This window comes from Ambystoma mexicanum, chromosome 3q (genome assembly GCF_040938575.1).
Source record: "Ambystoma mexicanum isolate Mex_15411 chromosome 3q, UKY_AmexF1_1, whole genome shotgun sequence".
Taxonomy (NCBI): Eukaryota; Metazoa; Chordata; class Amphibia; order Caudata; family Ambystomatidae; genus Ambystoma; species Ambystoma mexicanum.
In genome coordinates, this window is record NC_090926.1 from 388,474,509 (window position 1) to 388,489,125 (window position 14,617).

At 44.2% G+C, this 14,617-nt stretch overlaps 1 protein-coding gene across 2 annotated transcripts in view; it reads right to left on the bottom strand.

Moving 5' to 3' along the window:
• Nucleotides 1-14,617, bottom strand: part of SLC6A7 (solute carrier family 6 member 7) — a 543,627-nt gene that overhangs the window by 214,822 nt on the left and 314,188 nt on the right. For both annotated transcript variants that reach the window (XM_069654061.1, XM_069654062.1), the window contains exon 8: nt 14,004-14,128. In XM_069654061.1, the coding sequence (XP_069510162.1) occupies nt 14,004-14,128 (125 nt within the window). The remainder of the gene's footprint in view (nt 1-14,003; nt 14,129-14,617) is intronic.

Genomic DNA, 14,617 nt, shown 5'->3' on the forward strand with positions numbered 1-14,617 from the left:
CCCAATAACCCCAGTTCATTAATCCCATATTTTCTATCTGCAGACATCTTACTCTTCGAGTCAGACATACAGTGCACAGAGGTCCAGCCCAAAGAGCCAACCGTGTGTTACACATCACCTTTGAAGATACGGCATTCACCCAGTCAAGACCGGCGCCTCTGCGGGAATCAGGTGAGCGTTACACTTTTCTGCAATGCAATATTTTTAATTGTTCTCTAATTCATGTTAGGTTTTCAGAGGATCCCTTATTGCTAGAGTGTGGGACACATAAAGGTGACGTGGATTGATATTTTGAGATTATTCATTATATTCAAATGACCCTTTTGGAACTATGATCAAAATCTGTTGCTGCCTGGCCTTTTAACTTGTTTAGGTTTATTTGGAGAATTCGGTGGATAGCAAATGACCAAATAATGCAGAGGTCAGTGGTCCCAGTTGCCAATCTCTTAAGATTCCGTTTCGCAAAGTGGCTTCTGAAAGTTAAGTGCCCTTTATCATGAGAATATTATCTGACGTGGAAAAGGTGATTCTACATCCAGCAAAGGTGCATTATTCTTTTAACTGTTGGAGGCCTGTCAGAATGGTTTTTGTTGTTATGTTGAGCACTTCCTTGTTGTGGAATCCTGGGGCTGGTAGAATGTTTACCTTAGACTCCAGTCAGTTGGTGGTTGACTGGAGCTGGGAGTCACTTTGAGGTATCTGTTTCCATACAAATAAAGAAGATCCTTACTGAGCGTGACTGGAGCTGGGAGTCACTTTGAGGTATCTGTTTCCATACAAATAAAGAAGATCCTTACTGAGCGTGAACACCTCTTAATTTCACTGCAGACGAGGATGGGATCTTCCTGTTTATTTGTATGAAACAAGATACCTCAAAGCAACCCCCAGCTCCAGTCAGCTTCAGTTGCAACCACCAACTGACTGGATTCTAAGGTAAACATTGTACCCCCAGATACCACAGCCCCAGGATTCCAACAAAGAGGTGCGCAACATACAACATGAGGTACACATTGCAACAGTTTTAATCAGGATGTGATAGAAAAAGGAATAGGTCTGCATGTAGCAGCTGCTGTGGGCAACTTATTTAAGCAACCCATCCCGAGCTGGGGAGGCATGTAATTTAATTGGTTATTTATAATGCACTTAATATCCAGAGGTTCCTAAGTGCGGACCCGGGGATTATACATGTGTTGCTCTGCGTCATCTTGCTTCCAAGGCGAGCGCGTTGCCCCTGAGCTATCCTCCTGAGACATTACCAGTCTGGTAATGCCCCAGGGTGTATGTTAGAAGCCTGAGTGAAGTGAGGGCTTTAAGGTTAGCCTTGGGGCATTACCTGACTGGTAATGCCCCCCCAATGAGGGGTTATTGCTATTAGAATCGCAACAGTTTGTACCAGGATATGAATAGGTATTTTTTTCAGGTTGAGAAACAGCATGTTTGCCGGAATGTGGAATTTGAGGTTGGGGGAAGGAGGTGAAATGAGGCATGGGCACACTTACCTGAATCCCATTGAAGAATATGGCAGTCTCCAGCTTCTAAGGTAAAGCCTCTGTTCTGAACCTCCTGATTTGCCGGGAAGCCACCCCTCCAAAGCAGGGACAAATTATGTTTAAACCGACAGATGGCCCCTTTGCTCCTGAAAGCTATCATCAATGCTTCATTGGAATGGAGTTCTTGCTGCATATGTGGTCTTCAAAGCCTGCAAGGAGCTGGCCAGATCCTGCAGCTGCATCTTCTTCTGTCACACCCACCCAGGACCTTTGCTTGGCCCTGGCTGCACACGTCACCACAAAAACTCAAGACATTCTTTCCACCATCTCTTCCACACCACAGCATACACCAACACCGGAGCTTCCCTTGGCCCCCCTCCACTTACCCTCTCTTCTCTCTCAGTTGTCACACCAGATGAGGTTACCAGACAGTCAGACCTATGAAGGTTTCATCTAAACAGGTGGAGCCCTGCCCCTCAAAAACCATTAAAGACAATATCGACTCCCTCACCCTAGCGTTGATGATCTCTGAAATCTCCCCTTCTCCACTGGAGTTTTCCCAACTGCAATGATGCACTCCCCAGGGCACCCTCTCCTCAAAAATCCCTCTGCCGACCCCTCCATTCTGGCAAACTACCACCCTATCTCCATCACTCCCTTCCTTGGCAAACTCCTGGAGAAACTGTCTATCCCTCAAATTACCGTAAACACTGAATCTATTGGTTGCTTCCATGACCATCAATCTGGCTTTAGAGCACTCAGAGGCATGGAAACTTCTCTTCTGAACACCTGTGAAGACCTGCTCTCAAATCTTGACACTAACACCCCATCTATTCTCATTCTCCTTGACCTCTCCTCTGCCTTCGATATTTGCTTGTAACTATTACTATTACACTCCACTTTTTGTTTCTAAAGGAACTCCTCGCTCATATTTCCAATTAAGTTCCGATTCGCTTTCCACTACTTCTGGCCACTCCGGCACATAGGAAAGGTATTCTCATTATCCCCTATTATACACAGCCCAATATCCATTCTTCAATACTAATTATTCTTTTCACTTATAGAAGCCAGCCAGTGAATTAGAGGGATACCTAGCGTGACAATCTACAGCCCGGAGGGATCGAATCTATGCTCTCTAGCTGTGATCCCGATTCCTACTGTCCTTTGCTCTCAAGCTACACAGGGGTTTTTCCCCTTCGAGGGTTTCCCTGGCGCATTCTCTTGTTGCCACATTATCAGGCACGTTGAGAGCGTGTCAGGTGAATTTCTCTCATCTTCAAGCAGCTCCTGAAGACAAGGTAGGCGATTCTTCGATTTACATTACCCATTTGTCAAACACTGAGGTGGAAACATTTGTGGTGAATCAGTATAAACCTAATAGTTAGCAACGCCCGAAAAGGCACAAGTTTCCACCCTGTGTTGACGGGTGGATAATACATCTGAGAATCAGTCACCATGGAACAGCAAGTCCAGCAATTAGTCACTGCTATGCAAGCGCTCTCCGCTGAGATGCAACAACTCAAGCAGGAGAATAACAACCTTCGGCAGCTAGTGGGTCGATCTGCTCAGAGTTCCGAGGTCCCTCCTGAACCCCTACCTTGCGGAAGATTTGATGGAAACCCACATCTACTCAAGGAATTCTTAGAGTCCTGCATGGTCCAATTTGCCTTTAAAGCAGCATTCTTCCCTACAGATCGGGATAAGGTAGGACACATGATATCCCAAATGACGGGTGCAGCTTTGGCCTGGGCTACCCCGCTAGTGACTAGCAATAATCCTATACTTGATTCATACCCTGCTTTTTGTAATATCATTAAAAGTATGTTCGGTAGACAAGAGGTTACCATCGCTTCTCAAGAGCGTTTACTGGACTTCAAACAAGGGAACCAGGACATATTGTCCTATATCACTAAATTCAAACAACTGGCGGATGATACCTCTTGGGCCGACAATGCTCAAATCACTATTTTTAGACAAGGTCTTTCAGAAGAACTTAAAGATGAGGTTTCTAGGGGCCCTCGTCCTCATAATATGTCTGAGTTTATTGCTTTAGTGATGCAACTAGATTATCGCCTTCAGGAAAGACATCAAGAAAAGAAGAAGGGACGCTTTTTTAGACAGCATAAAGAAAGTAGCTCCCCTCCAAACAAACCTGTTTCCCCAGAGGAACCAATGCAATTAGGGATCACTCGTTGGCCACTCTCGGCAGAAGAACGGGCTAGCCGGAAATCCTAGGGTCTATATATGTACTGCGGAGCCAGTACCCACACTGTTAAGGAATGTCCTATTGCTCCTCTGAGGAAGACTGGAAACGCCAAAGCCCGACCGTGAAGTGAACAATGGGGCAGGGCTTTCTTTCAGTTACAGGTTCTCTACTAATGGCTCAATCTAATCTATCAACTCCTTTGGATAACACCATGATTGTACTTGCGATATCATTATCCTGGAATAATATTCGTCTAGAAAAAGTGCCCGCATTGATAGATAGTGGTGCTGCAGGGAATTTTATAGATGATTCTTGGACCAGAGATCATAGTATACCTAGATTGGCTAAATCCATAGAAATCCCAGTGGAAAGCGTGGATGGTAGTCTGTTAACATCTGGACCCATTAAAGACCATACTTGTTCTCTGACATTGAACATTTCCTCCCATCAGGAGACTCTAATACTAGATATCATCAGGACTGCACATTACCCTGTCATACTAGGATTACCCTGGTTAAGGAGGCATAATCCATACATTAATTGATCTGCAGGAACTATTTGCCTGGGTTCAGAGCATTGTGTGCATCAATGTCTGGGACACAAGAACGTTCAGACAAATGGCAGTGTTACCAGCAGAGTACTTAATCAAATATCTTCGATACCTCCAGAATACCATCCATATCAGTCAGTATTCTCACATACTGAATACTCATGTCTCCCACCTCATCGAAGAGATGATTGCGCTATTGACTTGATTCCAGATAGTCCCTTGCCATTTGGCCGGATGTATATTCTTTCCTCTAAGGAAAAGGAAGTCCTGAAAGAATATCTTCATACACATTTGCAGAACGGGCTTATCACCGAATCCACTTCTCCGGCAGCCGCCTCATTGTTCTTTATTCCCAAGAAACAGACCACAGAACTCTGCCCTTGTATAGATTTCAGGGGACTGAACAAAATCACGCTGCCAGACAAGTATCCAATGCCTCTTATTCCAGACATCTTGGAGGCAGTCAGAGGAGCTCAAGTTTATACCAAACTTGGTTTGCGGGGAGCCTACCACAGGATCTGCATAAAGGCGGGAGACGAATGGAAGACGGGCTTTCTAACTCCCTTTGGACATTTTCAATATCGTGTCATGCCTTTTGGTTTAGCAAACGCCCCAGCAGTCTTTCAAAGATTCATGGATCATATCTTTGCAGACATTTCACTACACTATGCATCTACCTGGATGATATCCTGGTCTTCTCATCCTCATTAACAGAGCACATGCAGCATGTAAGCAGAGTCCTTCACCGACTACAGCAAAACCATTTATTGTGCAAGTTAGAGAAGTGTGAGTTTCATAAAACTACAGTCGCATAGCTAGGATATATTCTATCTCCACAGGGCATCTCAATGGATCCTGCTAAAGTCTCTGCTATCACTGAATGGCCTTCGCCAAAATCAGTTAAGGAAATTCAAAGATTCCTGGGGTTTGCCAATTTTTACAGGTGTTTTATACCGCATTTCTCTTCTCTTTCCTTACCTCTGGCACATCTTCTCAAGAAAGGAGTTACTTTCATTTGGACTCCCGAGACTCAGAATTCTTTTGAAGCCCTAAAAGCTTTATTTACTAAAGCCCCCGTCTTGGCAGTCCCTGATTAAAGGATGTGATTCATAGTCAAATCTGATGCTTCTCATTATGCAGTAGGCGCTATTCTCCTACAACCAGATACCCGAAACAGAGAGAGACCCATCGCCTATTTATCAAAAACCTTGACCAGTGCCGAGATTAACTACACAGTCCTAGAAAAGGAGCTCCTGGAAATAAAACATGCATTTGAGGAATGGCGTCACCTTCTCTTAGGAGCCCAAGATCCCATCGAAGTGAGAACAGATCATCACAATCTTCGCACTTTACAATACGCTCAGACATGTAACAGTCATCAAGTAAGATGGGCCCATTTTTTTCCCCTTTTCGCATCATCTTCACCTTCATTCCAGGTAAAAGAAATTTGAAAGCGGATGGACTATCTCGTAGAGACCCCATGGAAAAGACTACGTTCAAAACCAAAGTTATGTTCCCCAAAGCAGTGTTTATTCCTGTCGTACATAATTTTCTACAAAAAATAGAGGCCTGAGTTGAAGCATGGATGTCAACCAATTTGGATTTTATTGCACAGCATCACCTCACCTGCAGCAGAGAATTACTTTTTAAAGCAGACAGGATGTTTATTCCAGATGAAACACTCCACAGAGAAGTATTGAGGCTTTGCCATGATTCCTGAGCTGCAGGACACAGAGGCCTTTCGAATACATTGGAATTGATCCAAAGGCATTCTTGGTGGCCTACAATTCGGAAAGACGTTCAAGATTACCTTCTCTCCTGCACGGTTTGTCTTCAGACAAAGTCATCGCATAAACCTCCTACAGGAGAATTGAGACAAATGCAAATTCCCACTAAAACGTGACAGCTAATTTCTACAGATTTTATTGTAGATCTTCCCCCTTCAGAAAACTGTACCACTATAATGGTCACGGTGGACTCCTTAACCAAGATGGCACACTTCATTCCTCTCCGTTGTGTACCTTCAGTGAGCACAATGGCTTGGATTTTCCTGGAATGTATCTTTTCTTTGCACGGGTTTCCAGAGACCATCATTTCAGATCGCGGTCAACAATATACTTGAAGATATTGGTGTCATCTGTGCAACACTCTGGGCATCTCTCGAGCCCTGAGTTTGGGTTACAACTCACAAACTAATGGACAGACCGAACGCCTTAACCAGACATTGGAAGGGTATCTAAGATGCTATGTGTCTGCTGCCCAGGACAACTGGAAAGAGTTGTTACCTTTAGCGGAATTCGCTTATAACAGTGCGGCCCATTCCGCTACTCATTCCAGTCCATTTTATTGTATGTATGGGTTTCATCCTTCAGTGTTCCTAGCATCTATGCCTCGAACTTCGCCATTCCCCAGACTGGAGAGACTAGAAGATAATATTTAACAGGGACATCAAAGTGCTCTTGAGGGTCTACAGGCAGCACAAACTGCGAGCAAGAGACAGGTGGATAAACATCGGACCCTAGCTCCAAATATACAAATAGGAGATAGTGTCTGGTTGGCAAGCAAATTTCTACCCAGACGGCTTGTCCCTTCCAAACTATCACCTAAATACTACGGCCTGTTTGTGGTTTTGGAAGAAAAGGGTCCAGTAGCCTTTAAGTTACAACTTCTGCTTTCCTGGAAACGCATTCACCTTGCCTTCCATGTGTCCCAGTTGAAACCAGACGTCAGAAATCATTTTCATCAGACTTCCTCTCGCACCCCTCCCCTAGTTTTGATGGACACTGGTCCTGAGTACGAAGTTTCAGGGATATGTGATGCTCGCCAGCGACGGGGGTTCTTCAATTTCTAGTGGATTGGAAGGGTTATTCGGCTGCGGAACGTTCATGGGAGCTTCAGCAGTTCACGCTCCACGACTGGTTCATTCCTTTTACCGGTGTCACCCTGGTAAACCGGGGTACACCTCCCTTTCAAGGGGGCATGCTGTTATGAAGGGTCTACGCAACTGGTCTCTGTGGCATCATTGGCGTCACTTATCCTCAGTCCGGTTGTTTCCTCCCAAGATGGCGTCCTCTTCCCGGTGTGTCATTCCAGTGCTGCAGGAAGGAACACAGGAGACTCCTCCCTCTTCCCCAGAAACAGTACTTCTGATGCAGAAGCCGGGACCGCAGTGCATTGCTACTGCTATTCGTGGTTACGCTACGTGCGTTTTTGAGTAATTGGTGCTTACGACTTTCATGTAATTCTTACCTTTGGTCCCTCTCCCATTCTACCCCTAATCTTCATTGCTTTATGTTTCCAGGGGATCCCCTGACGTTCCGCCTCCTAGCTTCGACATGAACTTCAAGACGTTCGATAGGCAGTGTAACCTCATTCAAAGCGTAGGTGTCTCGTCCTCTCATTCCATTTCCTTTCCGATACTTCCTTTGCCATTTGTATCACAGCTTCTTAACTTTCTTTATAGAAGGCGCTTTCCAATTCCGAAACTACATTACCCAGCATTTCATCCGCTTACATGATGGACTTCTTTGTTAGTTTCCCTGGTAAGTGGAGCGTGGGGGCTAGAACACTTAACAGATCCAAACTCCCTTTGCTTGTAACTATTACACTCCACTCTTTGTTTCTAAAGAAACTCCTCGCTCATATTACCAATTAAGTTCCGATTCGCTTTCTACTACTCCCGGCCACTCTGGCACACAGGAAAGGCATTCTCATTATCCCCCTATTATACTCAGCCCAATATCCATTCTTCAATACTAATTATTGTTTCCACTTATAGGAGCCAGCCAGTGAATTAGAGGGATACCTAGCGTGACAATCTACAGCCCGAAGGGATAGAATCTACGCTCTCTAGCTGCGATCCCGATTCCTACTGTCCTTCGCTCTCAAGCTAATAGAGTTTTTTCCCCTTCGAGGGTTTCTCTGGTGCATTCTCTTGTTGCCACATTATCAGGCATGTAGAGAGAGTGTCAGGGGAATTTCTCCCATCTTCAAGCAGCTCCTGAAGACAAGTTAGGCGATTCTTTGATTTACAAACACTGAGGTGGAAACATTTGTGGTGAACTACTATAAACCTAACACCTTCAATCCCTGTGACACTCCATGCACTTGCTTGATCCGTACGCACAACGCCTGAAGATCGTCTGTCTGTTTCTCCCCTGTCTTCACCCTAACTGTACTGTTAAAATTGCAGAATCGCCATCAGGCCTATTTCCCATATCCCAAACTGTTACATGTATCTTATGCACTTACCCTGCCTGTGCAGACTATTATCCTCTCAGATTTTCAAGGGCTCTGAGTGTCTGTTGTTTTTCTCCATGTTCCCACCTTCCTTGAGCGCTTTGAAACACTTGCCTGTGTATAGGTGCTATAAAAAAAAAAAAACAATACCACACCATACCTACCATACCATACCATTCTGGCATATGGTGGTTAGTGTAGCAAAAGGTGTGAAGAATGTGAGAGGAAATGTTCAATGGCTTAGTGTCTTGGGGTCTTCTGGGGGGATTAAAATTGAACACTTTTGGATTACTATCTAACAGCACAAAAAGGCAAGGGAGGGAAATCGCTATTGCAGACCCAGAGTCTCAACAGTGCAGTTAGGAAGGACAGGTTGTTTACAATTTACAGGAACATAGTTCCAACAGGAAGCAGAGCTGTGCATCTGCCAAAACATTAATCAAGAATAGGTCTAACGCTGTAGCTCCTTGTGGTAAGGCACTCTGCTGCTTGCACCTAGGTTTGCACTATATAAATCGTAGTTCACAAACACACATGCACAGCGCATACCCCATCATAGTTCCTTCAGTGAAGTTGAACTGTTTAGAGAGTGTGTTGTTAATGCAAACTCTGACTTATGACCCGGCGCATAGAGCCTCTGCTGCAGAGCATAATACTTTCCAGAAGGTTATCTATCTCAAGCAGCAAAGATGTCCATGAGACAATGTTAAAGGCCTTGTCTGCATCTGTACTCGGGCTGGCACGAGGAGCAGTTACACTCCATGTGATTTGTATCAGATTTTAAATCTTCCGGATGTTGTGGTCTCCATGTGTGCTCTTGAAGGCGACTGCTGAATCTTTATGGACCAGTCCCAGCATTAATATACAAAGTCGTGTCTCCCAGATCTTAGTCAGGATCTTGTAGTCTAGGTTGGTCAGTGATACTGTATGATAGCTTAGACATTGCATGTGGTGGCATACTGGTTTTTACACAGCAGCTGAACAAGTGAGTGTTTGATCTCCCCCTTGGAAGTGTTACTTGCAGATACTTTTGTTGTGCAAAGAACAAAGGTACTGTTCGAGGTCCATTTTGAACATTTTATTTGCACCCAGGCCAGTTGTGACAGCCAATCAACTTGGTCCAAATGCGGCCCACAGTTATTGATACAAGATTGGGTTCGAAGTAAGCAGGGGGCTACTGGAACTCACCCAGATTAATGTCCCTTTGCTGCCTGCTGAAATGCCACTTCCCAAGACCTTTTATCTCACCCCAATCTGTCCCCCACACTTACCTGCACAATCCCATTGATGGATGACCTTCATCTCTAGTCCCCTCGCCTTCCTTCCACCACCCTGCATATCTGCCTCACCAGTTGCATCCACACACGTCATGGAAATGGAAGAGGGGCTCTGCTTGGAACCTCTTCTTCCATTTCCATGGCAGCCATTTTCCTGATGACCCGCATGTTCAACATGGGTTGTGTTTTAATTTTTCACACACATTCTCTAGCCTTTAGGATTGGCCCAAGGATGCTAATAGCATTAATACCCATAGAAGTCGGCTTGAGCCTCTGGTAAAGTAACCAAAGACTAGAGTTAAGGCCCTTGCTTACTTCAGACCTATAACTTGGGTCTCAGACCATTCCTGGCCAGTCAGCCCATCACCAAGTTTATAATTGCTTAGTAAACCTATCAGCCCTAGTTTCTTGCAGTTGATCTATGCCGCGCAGGGTTGTCCAACTCTAGGCCTCAAGAGCCAGATCCATGTTGAACTTTCAGGATACCCCTCATTAATATTCATGAGATACATTTGCATACAATGATTCTAAATGTATCCACATTTCTTCTCATTAATATTAATGAGGGATATCCTGAAAACCCGTCAGGATTATGGCCTTCATGGCCTGGAGTTAGACAACACAGAATCAACTGCACTTGTCTGTGACGAGTTTTCCTTCATCTGATAACTATGAGATGTATACTGATTTCGAAAATAATGACTCGCTGCGTTATGAAAAGAGTTCAGGGGTGTACAGCCAGGCATACAATTTCTTGACCACCTTGCCCCTTCCCAGCATTTTAGAGCTTGGTGTGTGGTCTTCATGGGTTAAATAAAGAGTGGATAATTTAACTACTGGTCATAGGTAATATTCTTAATATTTTAAGCCAATGGCTTGACATTCTTTCCCCTACCGTCCCATTTTTCTGACAAAGTATAAAAAAGTCGAGTTTGGCCTATTTGGAATGATATTCTTTTATATTAAGCCTGGTCCATACCATTTCTCTTTTAATGTCTTGGTTTGCTGGGCCTTTCTTGTGTTCACTTTCTAGAATCTCTAGGGAGCTATCCAGCTTAGGCAATTACAGCTGCATTGCTTTCTTTTAAATGAATACACCACCCCGGGTGGCTTTCATGGCTTCCCATAATGAGCTCAAGTTCTTTACAGAATCAATGTTCTTTGGCGAGATATGATTGACCTTTTCTTTAGTCTTAGTAGCAAACCTCTGGTCCTATAAGAAGAAAGCATTCCGTTTGCATCATTTCGGGTGGCTGCCTGTTGATGAGGTCAGAGAGACTGAGACATGATCAGAGGACGCAATGTTGTCAATTTCACAACATGCTGTCAAGTAGAGGCTGATCGATCATGAAAGTAGTCTATGCGTGAGAACATATTGCGTGGGGGAGTAGGCACAGAGTGTGCTATGTTCTTCCCGTCTCCAGGCGTCTATAAACCCTAGATCCCCAGTCACCATGTTGATGCTGTTCAGTGTGTTTAATCCTTTTTGGGGCATTTCTTAATGCTGGGATCTAGAACCCTGTTGAACTCCCCTACTGCATCGATGTTTGAGCCTCCACAGTCTACAAGTTCTTAAGAGTTTCTTGGTGCCCATGAGAAACGCATGCTTGCTGTTTTTGCATCTAGCAGGAAGCCGGTGGTATAGACATGTACATATGTTTTTCATCATCCAATCCCACTGACTTGCTCCCATATTTACTACCACTCCTTCGTCTTCGTCACTCCAACCCTCTCATATTTCTTCTCGTTTTGCTCCTTCTACCCATCATTTTCCAACTAGTGTAATGACATTTTCAATGGAACGTTTTTTGTCTGTTCTCAATCCCTGTATTTGGCGTTCAGTACTGCGAAAGGTGCTTTCTTTTTTCGTAACGTTGCTTAAAAAAATGAATACAATTTAAATAAAGATAAAACTGCAGCTGTGCTAACTTCATGTGAGCTTGCATCAAGAAAAAAAGCTTCTTTTGCACAAGTATGTGACAATGCATAGTTCCCATACTGTTCTATGCATCAGAAATGCTACGTTTAGCTTGAGATATAAGGTAAGCACTGGTTACACATATATGTTAACCTAAATAGCACACCCATACACACCTAGACCCCCAAACACATGTGTATATAAAACATATATGAAATATATGTGAAATACATGGTACATATGTTTGTGATGCATGTGTAGTATATGTCATATATAACATATATGAAATATTTAAAAATATTATACAATAACTTTTGAATCACTGGACAGATTAGGGTGACATTTTCCAAAATATAAACCTAAAAAAAAAAAAAAAAGACTGAGGCTTCCCCTCCAGTGTTTGGCGACAACCTGGTAGTAAATACTACAGTACAATCATATAACTATAGACAATAAAGTGACTCCTTTGGTAAAAGGCTCTTGCCTTTTAATCACAGTGGTTCATTGCATGTATTTTGAAGGCAGAACAGATGGCCAGTGCATTTCAAACAGCTCGTCCATCACCAGGGCCACCTCTCACTGCATCCGAAGCTACTACTGTGACCCATAAAACCTTATCTTCCTCATAAAATAATGTGGCTAAAAAGTTGCCCACACAACAGTATATGCTTACACGTGAGGCATATACTGTGGATACTGGACGAGCTGTTCGAAATGCATTGGCCATCTATTCTGCCTTCACAATGCATGCAATGAAGCACTGTGAATACAAGACCAGACCCTTTGACCAAAGGAGTCACTTTATTGTCGATAGTTATATGATTGTACTGTAGTATTTACTACCAGGGTGTCACCAAACACTGGAGGGGAAGCCTCAGCCTTTCTTGTAGTAGGATTGCCAGGAAAAGTGCACTTCAGGCTTTTTCCTGCACACACCATATACTGTGTTACTTATAGTGAGTATTGTGTGCAATTATTAGTATTTAGAGTGGTGCCCACTTACCTTACTTGGAGTGATTTCCCAAAATATATGCCTGCCACAGGCCCCTCAAAATTGGTAATTTTGGTTAAAATGTGTTAAACATTTCAAATGTTATTACGAAAACAAACAAACAGCCTACTCACATTCATTTTCCCATAGAGAAAAAGGTGCTTGCATTGAACACCTCAAGCGCAAAAACCATTGACGGATTTCCACCGAATAAGAAACAACTTAGGCAAAAAGTGCTCTAGATGTGCCCTTTGTTGGTTTGGGGTAAAACTATGCAGTAGTTTTGAAATAATTTGACAGAGAACCATTTTCCCCCATCAGAAAAAACGTGTATATATCTCCCATGGTGCATTGTATCAGTGAAGCTTTTCAGAAATGAAAGGTCATCTTTTTGTTTTCCTAGATGCAAGCGATACCCACAGCAGGCCATAGGGAAACCAAAAAAGAAGCAAGCTCAAAATTATATTTGAAGGGGGCAAGCGGTGGTTTAACATTACGGTGGAGGAGGAAAGGAGAGGCAAAGAGGATAACATGTAAAGTGGTAGAGTTAGGGTTGGGCTAAGGGGCCAGTTTGTGCCAGACCATTTTCATCTTACCGGGGGGAACCCTGTAGAAATTCCATTCTCAGTCTTCTTTAATAATTGGGGTAACAGCTGTGTTCAAAGCCACAAACCAGTGGGCCTCTGTCTTTTTTATAATTGAGTCAACATGGAGAGTGGACTTTGCCGTCCATGGCCGGTTAGCTACTAGGAACTGGACGGTCAGCCTCTGATATAGGCCGGTGCCAAGGCTAGAAGACTTCTGCTTTTTTATCAATTGGTGCAACATGTGGCTGTGGCCATTTGCCATTGGCCACGGGCAGTTTGCCTCAGAGAAACCCTTGAAATGAAATCAAATCAGCGGGCGTGCGAAGTGACAACCATTTTAACTCCTAGTCAACCCCCCCTTACTCGGCCCATAAACCCATATGTGACATCACAGCAGGGAACAAAATTGAGATGAAAAAAATGACACCATGGGGAACATTTACTTGGGGCAGACTCTGATTTAAGATAATCGTCACTTCCCCGCTGAATTTCATAGATAGAAATCAGATCTTAACTCTGTCTTAACTGAAGTTTTTTCACTGAATGCTAGTATTTCCAGCTGACATGTGATTAGGAGGAATAATGGCGCACGGTAGCTGGAAATAGGCAGAGCAGATCATAATGTTCCATTGCCACCCCTGCAATACATGGGTTTAACTGCTGCAGATTTGTGCAGTATGAAAACCTGTTGCTACACACAGACACACACACACTTTTCTTCTAAAAAAGAATGTTTTCATCTCACCTGCTTTAGCAACTTGGTCCACCGGAACCCCCAGTTCCTTGGACATGTACCCCAAGACGGAGAAGATGGCGAAACCGGCTAGGATGCTTGTGATGGCATTTCCCAGGGTGACAATGAAGGTGTCGCTGAGAAAATGAGACAAACGTTTCAAAGACCTCTTCAGACCGAAGTAACCATCATTTGTGAAAAAAGGATTTTAGCCTTTTAAGATCCAATATAGGTACACCAGGGATACACCTGGCATACTTCTGGCATACAGCACAAAGGTCATTTCTTAGATCAGCACAAAATGTATAGAACATGTCTGAGCCCCAATCAGGGCAACCTCTGCTCCCCAGTGATGCATGTGTGTGCCCCTCTCCACCCTCTGGTCCCCAGTGATGCATGTGTGTGCCCCCCTCCACCCTCTGGTCCCCAGTGATGCATGTGTGCGCCCCCCTCCACCCTCTGGTCCCCAGTGATGCATGTGTGTGCCCCCCTCCACCCTCTGGTCCCCAGTGATGCATGTGTGTGTGCCCCCTCCACCCTCTGGTCCCCAGTGATGCATGTGTGTGCCCCCTCCACCCTCTGGTCCCCAGTGATGCATGTGTGTGCCCCCCTCCACCCTCTGGTCC